The sequence below is a fragment of the Pelobates fuscus genome, chromosome 1 (genome assembly GCF_036172605.1).
Source record: "Pelobates fuscus isolate aPelFus1 chromosome 1, aPelFus1.pri, whole genome shotgun sequence".
Classification (NCBI taxonomy): Eukaryota; Metazoa; Chordata; class Amphibia; order Anura; family Pelobatidae; genus Pelobates; species Pelobates fuscus.
The window spans coordinates 39622243-39637160 of NC_086317.1; the positions used below are offsets into that span (position 1 = coordinate 39622243).

Consider the following 14918-nt stretch of genomic DNA (forward strand, 5'->3'; position numbering starts at 1 on the left):
TTAATCTGCCATTTGAGTGCCCAGTCCCCCAATCTATCTATATCCATTTGCAATAAAGCCATATCCTGCTCACATTTTATTACTTTACAGAGTTGTATGTCATCTGAAAACACTGAAACATGACAGGTGTATAATCGCCATTTTGGGCAGTCGGAATCCAGGACAAACCCAACCCATATCCTAACCCAATAAGACACAGACACTAAGGAATATGGGGAAATTTGTCCACAGCTTTATTAACCAATAATAATAATAATATTAATAATAATAATATTAATAATAATAATAATAACGATAATAAATTAACAGATAAACATGGGTCATTGCCCCCCATACTCCGCCCCCTCGCATCCTGTTCCTTCGGCTACCATACAAAAGGCAATGACCCCCATATAATAACACATATACATATTTATAACATACACCAACATTATTCCAATCCACCAATTGTAAAAGTGCCAACCATCCATTAACCACGGCAGGGGTATACCCGGATACCCCTGCCCCACCAGGTTCTGAGCCACCTCCAGGACTCGAAACCTCTCAACCACCGATGACCACAACTTGTTTATTCCACCTCACGTTCATCCTGGGGAGCCTATTTCCTCTCCTTCAGCTCCCCGTCCCGCCGCTGTGAAAGAAACGGGTAAATAGACACATAACAAACAAAGGGAGGGTGGGTGGGACAAACTCGACCAGGTAGAAAGTTAGAATGACTCACCTAAAATGGCCGCTCATTTAAATAGCCAATCCTACTTACCCATAATTCCAACCCTTGCTTACTTCCTCCTAAGCCCGCCTCCTAACCCCTGTCAAGGCCTTTTTCCGCTTAGCTGCGCTCTAGCTACATGGGGCTACATGACAGGTGTATAGTCGCCATTTTGGGCAGTCGGAATCCAGGACAAACCCAACCCATATCCTAACCCAATAAGACACAGACACTAAGGAATATGGGGAAATTTGTCCACAGCTTTATTAACCAATAATAATAATACTATTAATAATAATAATAATCATAATAATAATAATAATAACGATAATAAATTAACAGATAAACATGGGTCATTGCCCCCCATACTCCGCCCCCTCGCATCCTGTTCCTTCGGCTACCATACAAAAGGCAATGACCCCCATATAATAACACATATACATATTTATAACATACACCAACATTATTCCAATCCACCAATTGTAAAAGTGCCAACCATCCATTAACCACGGCAGGGGTATACCCGGATACCCCTGCCCCACCAGGTTCTGAGCCACCTCCAGGACTCGAAACCTCTCAACCACCGATGAACACAACTTGTTTATTCCACCTCACGTTCATCCTGGGGAGCCTATTTCCTCTCCTTCAGCTCCCCGTCCCGCCACAAGCTCAGACCTTGACCCCTTAAGCTGTCTGAGCTCCGCCACCCCGAAGAAACAGCGCCATCCGCATACCATCCTGCCAACCCAAGTTGAGCAGGTCCAAACCCACATCCGAGAGATGAACACCATCCGAGCGGTAGTATCCTGGCAACCCTTCCTCCAGCTCAAGGTGCCTCACCACCACCCCCCCTCCACCTTCCGGACAAAGCTTGCCATCAAGCTGTTCACTTTCTTCCTGCACCTATCCATAGCCCCCGGATGCTGTGCGTGCCACCACCGGCGCCGCAGGACAATTTCTGACCAAACTAACATGACCCCCGGAAGCAGGCCCCTCAACTTGTTAATGTCCTGCTTCATCCACTTCACCAGCCGGCGTTGCGGCGTAAGGCCCAGGTCATTACCCCCCACATGTAGGACCAGCAAGTCTGGCGCGTACCCCGCTGCTAGCATCCTAAACAGTGCCCCACAAACATCCCCCCAGCAAAACCCCCGATACCCAAACCAACGAACTGCCAACTGGCCTCTCGGAAAACCCAGCTGCTGGCCTTGTGCTCGAGCTGCGGCCCTCCTCTCGGCCCAGAAGACAAACGAATGGCCCACGATCCATGCCACACGCCCTGGGGAGGAGAAAACAAATGGTGAGGGAAGTCTGACAGAGACCCCCACCCCAGCCCAAAACATCGCAGTGTTCCATTTTAATTTATTTAGTTATCCTTTTTTTTTTTTTTTTTATACAGTCCCCAAGTCCATCACTCCAACAAGCCCAACCGGACATAGGAGCGGAATCTTACCGATTCCCACCTCCCTATCCGCTTCACCACCTCGTCCCCCAATCCCAACCGTGCTGCCTCCGTGGCCGCCCCAATATGGAACGAGTGCATTCCAAATTGTTCAGCCCGAAGCCCCAACTTACCTAGGCCCAACCGAAAAACTTTTGTGAACTGGAACCGCGAAAGGGACGATCCGTCAACATGTACCAACAAGGAACCGCCTATCGCCGGCCTCCGCGCCAGGTACTCCGCCGTAGCAGCAAACGGGCACAAAGCCGAGCCCGGCAAGGCCCACAGTGTCACGTCCCGGCCCACGCCGCGGACGTCCGTTTTGGATCTGCCAAGGTGCACTACTACCTTCCTATCCAAAACACGAACCCCCGAAAATTGCAGACCCCCTTGCACCATCTTATTAGCACTCACCAATTCCCCTATTCGGAATGCCCCAAAAAACGCCAAAATAAACGCCACCTTGAACAGCGAAGCTTCGAACCCATCGAAACAGACCTCAGGCAACAGGCCCACCAAATCCCCCAATAGCTTAACCGACACCGGGCGCCTGGTATCTGGCGACCTGCGTCCCTTGCGATAACCCTTCAGGGCTTGCCTGATGACGAAGGTCTTGGTAAAGTCCTCCTCCCCATGCCACTTAAACCAAAACGCCATCGCCGCCATGGACCTGTCCACCACGGCAGGGGACGGCCCATTTGCCAGCAACTGACAGGTGTACCACAGGAAAGTATCCCGCAGGGCATCCCCGCTGTCTATGGCCAACCCGTCCAGCGACCGCTCCCAGGAGCCCCAAACCTTACTGTACGAGGCCCAAGTGGCCGGTGCCAGAGAAGCCTTCACAAGTCCTCCAAGCAGGATGCTCCCAGCTGCCAAATCTCGTCCGGGCAAGCCTGCCCTTCCTTCGATGCCCCCGGCACCGCCAGCCAGAATCGGGACCACTGAAAACGAGACAGAGCATCAGCTACCTCATTCAAATAGCCTGGAACATGGCGCGCGCGAAAAACAACATTCCGAGACATACACAGCAATACAAGTCGCCTAAGCAGCTTAACCACCGGCTTTGAGGCCGCAGACTGACGATTCACCGTGTGTACCACTGCCATGTTGTCCGAGAAAAAGACCACCTTCTGATCGCGCAGCCCGTCGCCCCACAGTGCCATTGCGACGACCAACGGGAACAACTCAAGGAAAGCCAAGTTGCCCATAAGCACCAGCAGCCACCAAAATATGCCCCAAAGCCCACACTGCCCGATGCATCCGTGAAAAGCTCCAGCTCGGCCGACGACTGGCCCTCCTGCCGGAACAACACCGTCCCATTAAAATCCCGCAAGAAGGCATCCCAGATGCCCAAGTCCGCTCTCATGGACGCCGACACTCGGATGAAATGGTGCGGGGACCGAACCCCCGCGGTAGCAGCCGACAAGCTGCGACTAAAGACCCTCCCCATTGGAATGACCCGGTACGCAAAATTGAGCAGCCCAATCAAAGACTGCAACTGCTGCAGGGTAACCTTGCGCGCCCCAGCCACAGCAGCCACTGCCCCTCTAAGCCTGTCCAGCTTATCCCTGGGCAGCCGACATTCGCCCAGCCCTGAGTCAATCTCCAGTCCCAGGAAACTCAGACACGTGGTCGGGCCTTCAGTTTTATCCGCCGCCAGCGGAACCCCGAAGTGGCCCGCCACCCACTCAACCGTCCGCAGCAGGCGCAGGCATTCCAAGGAACCAGCCGGCCCCACACACAGAAAATCATCCAAATAATGCACAATAGAACGATTCCCCGCCTCCTCCTGTACCACCCATTCGAGAAAAGTGCTAAATTTCTCAAAATAGGAGCACGAAATGGAACAACCCATGGGCAGGCACAAGTCCACGAAGTAGGCCCCTTCGAAGAAACACCCCAGTAGGTGATGACAGTCCGGGTGGACCGGCAGCAGCCGAAAAGCTGCTTCAATGTCCACTTTTGCCATCAGAGCCCCATGCCCAGCCCGCCTGACCAGTTCGACCGCCCGGTCGAAAGATGCATACGACACCGAGCATAAGTCCTTACTGATACCGTCATTCACCGACTCCCCTTTCGGGTATGAGAGATGGTGAATGAGTCTAAATTTACCCGGCTCCTTCTTGGGAACCACCCCAAGTGGGGAAATCCGCAGGCCCTCCATCGGAGGCACTGCGAACGGGCCCGCCATGCGGCCCAGCCCGACTTCTTTTCCCAGTTTCTCCCTCACCACGTCCGGGAAGTCCGCAACAGACTTCAGGTTGCGCAGCCTCCCCGATCCCCCCTCCCGCTCCTGAAACGGAATAAAAAACCCCGTCGCAAAACCCGCCAGGAGCACAGCAGCATCCGCCTTGTTACCGTAGCGGCTTAGCCACGGCTCCATCGCGCTTAGCCTCACTGGGGTTAAGCCCCGGGGAAGCGGATGCACCCCCTCCCCCGGCCGCGACAGCCGCACCGGCGGCTCCGGACTTACCCTTCTTATAGCAGCGGTTGAGCCCATGAGCGCCCCCGCAGCCGGAGCACTCGTGCTTGAAACGACAGGTGGCCCCCCATTTGCATTGGCCCTCATTATAGAGCCAGCATAAGCCCTTTTGTAAGGTGGCCGACGAGGCGGACTGCCCCCTTGCGCCGGCCGAGTTCTGAAAGGGCTGCGCCTTCTGCGCCATCATCAGCTTCATCCAGAGCGGCAGGTCCATCTGATCCCACCTCATACCTGGATTAGCCGCCAGCCGTTGCCTAAATTGCTTGTCGTACCGCCACCACGCCAACCCCCCGTAAGTACGGTACGCTTCCCAAATGCCATCCAGATAGCAAAACAGAGACGAGCATAACCCCGGCGATTTCTCGCCGAGCACGCTAGCCAGCACGCAAAAGGCCCTCAACCAATTACCAAAGGATTTCGGGATCTTGCGATACCGCTTCCTCTTTTCCTCCTCCTCCTTTTTCTCATCCTTCTTATCCTCCTCTTTGAGGTCAATAAAGTCCTCTAATGGAAGGAGGGAGAAAATCTCACAGAACTCACCCTTCCATATCTTATCCTTTACGTCCTGTTTCAAGTGAACCCCCAGCGGACCCGCAAAAGATACATACGCGTGCTGCCTAGCCGCGTCGGGGATACCCCCAGTCAACTCAGCCCGCTCACTCTTCGCCTCCCCTACTTCCTGCGGCACCACCGTGTCCCCGCCAGAACTAGGCCCTGTGGAATTCCCGACCCGAGAGCCCGTAGCCACAGCTCCTGGAGCCCACACCTGACCAATGCCGCTAGTGTCACTCCCCCGCCCCAATGAGTGGAGTAGTGCCTGAAGTGTGGTAACTAAAGCGCTGGAGTGTAGTGACCCACTGGACTCACCGGCCAAGCCCCCCGACACCTGAACGGTGGGGGCTGCAGTGCTGATCGCCCGACGTCCAGGAAGAGGAACTTCCGCCGCTGTCTCGCCGACCGGGGAGCCCACCCGGTGTCCTGCCTGCGAGGAGGCGGAGTGGCTCCGAGACCTAGGACAAGGAGAAGAAGTCCAGGGTAGGGTGTAACGAACATCAATTCCCCTCCCGTCACGACCCCGGGAGCGCCTGCTCTGCACCGAAGCCTCCCGCTGAGCTCTACTACCCCGTGGCACCTGGGAACCCCTGGGACTACGACTCCTCCCGTCTCTACCAGTAGGCCGCCCCCGCCGACCATACCTAGGGGCTGCCTCCCCATCCCCTGCCGAGCTGTCCGAGGGGGAGCAGTGCCGACCTGACCTCCCCCGAGTATCCCGGGACTTCGGAGATCTAACTGGCGTGGGGCTCCCACTACTACTCACAGAATCCGGACCCCCCCGAAGGCCACAGCCCCCCCGCCGCCCACCCACTACAGAGGATCCCAATCCCCCGCCTACCCCACTTCTCTGCCTATCTACCTCCGGAACCCCCCTCCCCGCACCAACTGCCACAGCCCCATTACCCCTCCCCCCATGCTTACCAGACCCTGCCAGCCCGGACCTACCATCCACCCCCTTGGGGGACCCGCTCACTGACCTGGCTGCACCCCGAGAACCCCCACCGCCCTTGGAACTCACCCCTTTTAAACCACACTTTCTCTTAGGGGCCCCAGGACCCTCCCCCCTTACGACTAGGGCCCGGGCGCCCTCTACAGGCCTACTCCTGCCCCCCCTTGTGGCAGAGCTACCCCTAGCGTCCTTCCCGCCAAGAGGGCCCCGGCCGGAGCCCTCTGCACTTGCCTGTTGCCTCCTAGGCTGGCCATGCGGTCTCCCGGATCCAGACTCATCATCATCAACACTCTCCGATAGGGGGGAAGCCCTCCTGGACCTCACCTCCGTGGTTCCCGAACCACCAGGGAGCCGCCCGGTCACCTCCGACCCGAAAGCAGCAGCGCCCCCGTCCACGATATCCTTCCGCCTCCGAGTGCTCATCCGAGGCTCCGGCCGCACGCGGGGAGGCAAGGCCTCGACCACGCGGCTACTGGGCCTGCTGCCGGCCGCAACCGAAACTCCACTGCCTACGGGGATAACTTCACCGGGCCCCGCGCCCAGGCTTAGCCTCCTCGGGGGCCTCCGGGCCCGAACCGGTCTACCGCCATCGCCGTCCCGATCCGCCGCCTCCGCCAGGGCAGGGCCTAGCTGGGCCCGTAGCCAGTCCGCACCCTGATGCCGTGCTGCCAACCTGATCCCCTCCAGCAAACGCTCCACGTCGTCCATTGGCCCTGCAGAGGAGACAAAGGAAATCCGACCAAGCAAAGTCCGCGCACACCGAGGTGAACACAAACTCGACCAGGTAGAAAGTTAGAATGACTCACCTAAAATGGCCGCTCATTTAAATAGCCAATCCTACTTACCCATAATTCCAACCCTTGCTTACTTCCTCCTAAGCCCGCCTCCTAACCCCTGTCAAGGCCTTTTCCGCTTAGCTGCGCTCTAGCTACATGGGGCTACATGACTTTCAATTTCTGTGACCCTCCTCATTTCACATGTTTCTCTTCTGACATCATACCAGGAGGATAGAAATAGAGATAAACCTGCAGGGCAAATTTAGTAGACTATAAATTGTGAAGAGCCAGTAAGGGACTTGCATGCTGCAGGCTAAACAGTTAAGCTGGAAGAATGAATGGTTGGGAGACCTTTTCCACTGTGTCAATTTTAGCGTAAAATATGAAATCCTTTCTTATCTGTTCACAATTTCCAGTTATATGATTATATGATTATATGATTTTTTACAAAGTTGCTTTTACCGACAACAACAAGTCTAGCCTAACATAAAAATATACATCTAACACAAATTATATTAAAAATATTTCTGATTGAATTATTTCTGGTTTTAGTATGTCTGTGCATTTATTTATTATACACTATTTCGGGATGCTTTTTGAATTAGGAGGTCTTGGAAAACTTAGTGAAGGGAAATTTATTGTGATTTTAAATTCAGACTTTGCTACATTCAATGACATTATGTAGAATTTAATATTCCCTTGTGAAATATATTAGGTTAGCTAAGTATGTTTTAAGTCAATGGCAACTGATTTTAGAATGCAAATATTATTACATATTTATTAACATTTGGGAGTTTATTTTCCGATAACCATCTTTTACCAAATTGGCCGATCAAGGATAAAACCTAAAAAAAAAAATAATGATATAACAAGCACCAATACTTTTTAACTACAAGTGCTATTTTATTGCGCATAGTACATTTAATTCTAAAATAAAAGACTATGGTCTGTTTATTATTTTTCAAAGAACAGAAGAGAAGTTCAAAGCACACTGCAACCAGGGGGCTGTCCAAGCAGCTGTGTCAACACATCGAGGTACTTCCATCCCGGCACAATATTAAGGAAAAGCAACACCCAACACATCTGCTTCTTCAGCTTTTAAGTGACCTTTAATTACCAGAGGAGAGCAGGCGGAATACTTCTTCATAGTAATTAAAGGTCACTTAAAATGAATGGGAAGCCGCACTGGGTCTTCATTTTTTTGACTATGTCTGTTAATTTTATAATATAGGATTTCAAAATGTACGACTTGTACGATGATGTTCATCTGGGTCTTCGTAAATTTTGATTAGACTTTAATCAGTGGTTCTTAACCTTTCGAGACAGGGACCACAATAATGTCGAAGTTTGCTGACCTATATTTCAGTTGTTAAATAAGCTCGGTGATTAATACTTCACTGCAATATAATTTGTTTTAAAGCCATAAAGGCATTGTCGCTTTTTCCAATGTCCAATACTTCTCCAGTAGAGTACGGAATGACACCTCATTATCTGTTTTAAGTGGGTTGAAACCTGAATAGCGTGATGTGGGTTTTCCTAAAAATGAGAACCAACTAAATTATCATTAACAACTCCAATGAATTCCAAAGTAAAACAAAAAGGTTGCATACAATAATGGAGGCACAGGGCAGGGGACCAAATTGCAGTCTTTTTTGTGCCAATGGTACAGTTATCAAAGTCCATGTGTGACTATACAGAAATATACATATGACAGCTGAAAAAGGAGGGCATTAGCAAAGACCATTCCATTTTTAAAGAAACATACTTCATATACATTTATCATACTTGACATTTATAAAAATGACAGAAATCTCAATGAATCCTTCGTATCTACAATTGTAGCAAAAATAACTGTAACGCAACCCTGAGAGTAATAGGGGGCAAACCATGGATTATCACACTCAATAATAATTATAAGTCATACGTTATTACAATAAAAATGTTTTACATAATCTAATTACTTAACATAAATTTTAAGTATTTTTATTCAAATAATCCTTCCCTATATCAAAAAGGAAATTCTTGTAATTTAAAAACTGTGCAGCAAAGAAGAAACACCCTTTATTTTGTAGACAGCAAGCGATAATATATATATTTATATTCCATAATAGGCTTGCCACTTTATTCAGATGTGATTGACGGAATCCAATGTAGCATACTATTTTTAATAAGTGTTTTTTACATTATACTTTGATACATTATATTCATGACATGCTTTGTTCTGCATGTGGAATAGAGTGTTGTGCTGTTGCTGGCAAGACATTTGAACAGCATACAAAAAAGTGACCTTATTCTTAAAGTATAGGGCTCTCTCATTTATAAAATGCCCATTGTCTGATGCTTTTGTAGAATTCTTTTTTTTTGTTTTTGTTTTTTTAATGAAAATAAGTGAAAATGTATCTTTGTTTCCACAGATCCTCTCAATGGGCATGATGACAGAATACTATCACTACTTTTTCACGACCTTGGTAAGTTTCGAAATGCAAAAATGTATCTTACCTTCTAGTTTACCTTCTGTATCTTACCTTGGCTGTCAGCATTGTACACTTTCATAATTAAACGTTCAGATGTGTGCCTCACAAGAAACGCATTAAATAGAATTGTATATAAATTGTATTTAAGGAAATAATGGGAACTTTTGGCTTGCTCTAATCAATGATTTATTAATGTGTTTGCAATGGCGGAAGAGAGGGCACTGGTGAAAGAATTTTGGGGCCCACATTACTTTGTCAGCCGGGGATCTACCATTTGCGCATCCTTGCAGGGTTGTACTTAGCACTGAGCAATGTGTATATATGTTTTTATATGGAGTATGTGTGTGTGAATATATTGACATTTGAAAAGCATTGATTTACTTGTGTGTAGTGTTTGCATTAGAATGTATGTAGTGTTGATGTTTAAATTCAGGGTTGGGTAATTTGAAATTCACTCTGAATTCCAGACAGTTCCCACATTAGTAAATAACCTAGTCTGTGTAATGTATTCTCTGCTTTTTGAGATTCATGGAGCAGATATATGCGCCTATTGTGACAAATAGCTCCCTTGAAGTTTTCCACCATGTGCGTTATTGGTAGATGGGCTATATCATAGGAAGACACAAATAAGCAGAACATGTAGATACTCAGCAGAAAAGACATATACCTGTTCCCTTCGTTTCAAAAATACTATGAACATGGGGTAACTATAGTTTCCATTACATATCCAGACAATTAGTGAAATAAGAGGATGAAAATGATTTGTCCTGCTACATGTACTGTCCTCTCTCCACCATTACCAGAGACCAACAACACCTCTCAGGCAGCTTTAAAGCCTTCTGCCTATCCTCCACTTCCTGGCCAACATTGACCCCTCTGCCTATCCTCCACTTCCTGGCCAACATTGACCCCTCTGCTTGTCCTCCTCTTCCTGGCCAACATTGACCCCTCTGCCTATCCTACACTTCCTGGCCAACATTGACCCCTCTGCCTGTCCTCCTCTTCCTGGCCAACATTGACCACTCTGCCTGTCCTCCTCTTCCTGGCCAGCATTGCTCCCTCTGCCTGTCCTCCTCATCCAGGCAGGTATCAACCCCTTTCTCTGTCCTCCTCACCCTTGCAGGTATTAACCACTCTGCCTGTCCTCATCTTCCAGGCCAGCATCAACCCCTCTGTAAGTCCTCATCTTCTATGGATGTACTGACCACTCTGTTGGTGTTTCTCCCTCCAGGCAGGTATCAACCCCTCTGTCTGTGTTGCTTCATCCTGTTAGATATCAGTCCCTGTAACTGTGCTGCCTCCAAATACTGCCTTCAGAAAGACACATGTGGCTTATAAGCCTAGTTTTTTTGTGTCAATCATAATTTTATTGTTTTTGAATGGATCATTACAGAAGGAAATGGCATTTAAGACAGTTAGCGTTTTCCAACATAGTGAATAACACATCAATGCAAAAGCGGTGAGGCACATTCTGTTTCTTTTGTATTGGTATTGTGACATGTTAAATCGACGTATCTTGTTTGTTCCCCAAGTGGGTAGATGCCTAATATTGTACCTATGTGACATGTTTCGCATCTCCAAGTTCTGTGGTAAAGCGTTGTGTCTGTTTCCTTCCAGGCGGAGCAGGTGTGTAGTCATTCTACGTTACAGGTTGCCGGCTGGGAACTATAGCAAGGCTTAAGACTTAGAATATGTGACAGCCGTTTTTTTGTCCAGGCGTAACCGTGGGGGCCTAGTTCTTCTCCATTCCTAAAGTTTGGAGATTACATGCCCTGGCAGGCTGTGTGTGGTGTGGGTATGAGGTTGCGTATTGCCTGGTGATGCCCCGGTGTGCCTATCCGAAAATAGGAAGTCCATAGTGTGTGACACCTAGTGCAGTTATTGTGTTCGGTGTGCAGGGGATCACCTTGCGAAAATGGACCGGGGCTTGCACCCCATGGAAATGTGTTGTGTCACCCCAGGGGGTTGAGCCTCGGTCAAATGATGAGATATGCGGTAGGGGGGGTCATTGCTGGTCGACAATGTTTGTGGTCTTGCGGCCGTATTATCATATATCCTTGTCCGGGGTTATCTGTGGGTTATCGTTCTGGGTCTGTCCGGTGTATATAGATGAGGACAGTCTGCTCATCCATTAGTTTCGCAATGGGGGAAGGGTCAAGGTTCTGAGGAGATAGGTGGGGGCTAGGGGGAAGGGATAGAGAAAGCCAGGGGAAAGGGGATAGGGATAGCTTGGAACAAGAGGCCCCTGTAAGGTGCCTGTACCCCTGTGTATAGCTATCGGTTTCTGCGTGGTTGACTGACCCAGGTGTTTGCCTGTAGTCTCAATTTTAGCAATGCTGTCCCCCCAGATATGTCAATCCTCCATGGGTATCAGGTCAAGGCGCATTTGTCTGAGCATTCCTGGAGGGAGGCAGTCATCATCTCCATGTCATAGATGTCTTCATAAGCCTAGTTTGTGCCACTGTCTCTACAGTGGCCTGCTCTTTTCTTAAACGTTCCTGGTACCAGGGGATAGTGCAGCCAGAAAGTAGGTCCTATATCTCTCCTACTGGGATCCCTAAAAGAACCAGACAGGACACACAGCTCCTAACAGAACTGCCTCACAGTACTTTATTTCTATTCAAGACTATCAACCCTATCAACATTACATTAGACTTATGGTGACACACTCAATATAATACATAAAATATAATTATATAGCTAATCATATAGGCAACCACAAATATATAACACTGCAAAAAATATTAAGGGGACACAGACAATACAAATTAAAGCATTACAATCATATGCAAATATATTCAAAATAGACTGGGGACGAGAAACATTCAACTAATAGATGACACACACTGTTACTGTGGGTGGTTGTGGTTCTGTCACTTGAGCCTAACACAGATATATTTTTGCAAGTCTTTCTTTGTTGATCATCAATACAAAGTAATACAGGACAAATGACACAGAGTACAAGATCACATATACACAGTGTCACAGCTCCCGGTGATTCTGCCAGCGTGGTTGCACATATAGTAAGCAACCACGCCGACAGAAACAATTCATATTTACCTTGCTCGCGGTAAACCACTGCCCGATCTCCCTCCGGTCTGGTCCCCACTGGTTGCGATGCTCTTAGGAGCGCCGACCAATGCGGCACAGATTTTTGTAGTTAACTTACCTTCGCCCACACCAAAGATGGCGCCAACGTGCATGCGACATCACGTCATAGACGTGCATGCAAGTTTTGGGGTCAGAGGTCAGAGACAGCCAATTACAGCCAAAGGAGGGGTATTTAAACCCAAATTACCTTTCTGTCAGTGCCCTGTCGTGGTTTCCCATTGATGGTTATCCGAGAGTGTGTTCCTGATAGTTATATATATATATATGTGTATATCTGATTTTTTTTTTACTTTGGCTTCGTTCTGACTTCCCTGATTTCCGGTACCCTTAACTTTTGGCTTTTCCTTATCACTGTTCCTCATTCTGTGTCCCTGACCTTGGCAAGTATTTTTACTCTTCTCTGGTACGTTAAGTCCGGCCGTTCTAAGGTCCGGTTAGACATTATCTGTAGTCCTAGGTGTGATACCAGTAGCTGGCATTGTGTATAGAGAAAGGCAGGGATAGGAAGCTACATCTTATCCCTGCTTCTCTCTCCGGACTTAATCCGCAAGGGAACAGCACAGAGTGCAGCCAGCAACTCCCAGACTGCAGAGACAGCCTACAGATCAGGTAAGTGAGGCATGGGGGGCAGCCTACAGATTAGGTAAGTGATGCATTGGGGGGCCGCCTATGGATTAGGTAAGTGAGGCATGGAGGGTGGCAGACTACAGATTAAGTAAGTGAGAGATGGGGAGGCAGGCTACAGATCAGGTAAGTGAGGGACGGGTTGGGGCAGCCTACAGATCAGGTAAGTGAGGCATGGGGGGCAGCCTACAGATCAGGCAAGTGAGGCATGGGGGCAGCCTACAGATCAGGTAAGTGAATATGAATATGAAAGAGGTGAATTACGGTTGAACAGGTTTTGTTTACATTTTGTTTTGATCACAACATGTACATTTGGCTCAGTCCTTAAGGAGTTAAAACAAATAAGAACTTGCAACACTCAAATCAGACAATGGCAACTTGATTCTTGTATTAATCTTTTGCATCAGCTTTCTCAAATCTTCTGCATGCCTGCGCTTTATGTGATTATGACTATGCCCTTCCCCTTCATGACACTGTCAAAAAGGGGCAGAGCATGGATGTCATTACAGTTATGCCCCCATGGAAAATGTCCTGCTGACGCCAATGTTGAGGTACCACCTGTCACATATGCAACCCCAATGTTTACCTTCCTGTCTGAAAAAAAAGCCAAAAGGATACATTAAAGGCATTGAAAAGGTATTCACGATAGGAAAAAGAGGGGAGGAGGATATGTAGATGAATAAAAAAAAGAGAGGATTAGCGGATCGTTGGGAGAGGTATTGAGCCAATTGGTGGGCAGAAGAAGTGTGTCAAAGTGGTCGACTGTATTGGATTGTAACCATGGAAACCAGGTAGCAACATATTTGTCAGTGGTTTGTCTTTTTTTCTGTAGTAACTATAAGCCAAAATAGTTTTTTTTTCAGCTAAGATTGGGTTTAATAGCTACATCTTTCAAAGTTTAATGAATTACCTTGTTTTGTTATATTATTATGTTATATTGTGTTGTATTTTTTTTATGGCTCTAATGTAAAATCTGTACATACCTAATAAAGACACAGGTTGTGAAATGTACCAGTGTGGTGGTGATGCATAACAAAACAGCACAGACCCCTGTTTACCTTATATATCCTGTAAAACCAGAAACCTTTAGTTAGAATGAATAAAAGTATCCCCGCATTTTTTAAGTGCTGCCCTCTAAAATAATGGAACTGCCAGTAACTTATCTTCATACTCTAATCTGATGTAACATCATCTATTCATTACTGTAACTTCACATTTGATTATAAAAAGCATGAAATCTCATTTCTGATGCATGACAGGCATTAATCATTATTTAATTACTTGGAATTTATTGTGACTGTAATCAAATGATTTATTTAATTTCTACTCCAGCTTTATTTCGCTTTAAAATTTTCTTTTAGCAAAGGAGAAAAGGTTAGCCTGTGAGATAATGTCACCATACTTAACATATTTTTTCCTATAGTTTATGGAAAAAAAATATGCACACTATGGCAAAAGTTTGTGAACACTGATTATTGAGTTTGGGTATTTTAACCTCACCCAATGGCTAACGGGTGAATAAAATCCAGCACATAGCCATGAGATCTCCACAGACAAACATTGAAAGTACAATGGGTCCTACTGAGGAGCTCAGTTACTTTAAATATGGCTCTGTCACCTTGGTCACAAGTCAGTTCATGAAGTTTCTGCTGTACTAGATTTGTCCCAGTTCACTGTTAGTACCATTATTGTGAAGTGGATGTGTCTGGGAGCAAGAAAAGCCGAGTAATGAAGTGGTAGACCACGCATACTCATAGAGCAGGGTGTCCATAGCTGAAGCACCTAGCACGTAAAAAT

The 14918-nt window shown here is 47.7% G+C and overlaps 1 protein-coding gene across 6 annotated transcripts in view; it reads left to right on the forward strand.

Moving 5' to 3' along the window:
• Window positions 1-14918, forward strand: part of GRIK1 (glutamate ionotropic receptor kainate type subunit 1) — a 479351-nt gene that overhangs the window by 282541 nt on the left and 181892 nt on the right. For all 6 annotated transcript variants that reach the window (XM_063448077.1, XM_063448103.1, XM_063448095.1 and 3 more), the window contains one exon: window positions 9327-9380. In XM_063448077.1, coding sequence (XP_063304147.1) covers window positions 9327-9380 — 54 coding nt within the window. The remainder of the gene's footprint in view (window positions 1-9326; window positions 9381-14918) is intronic.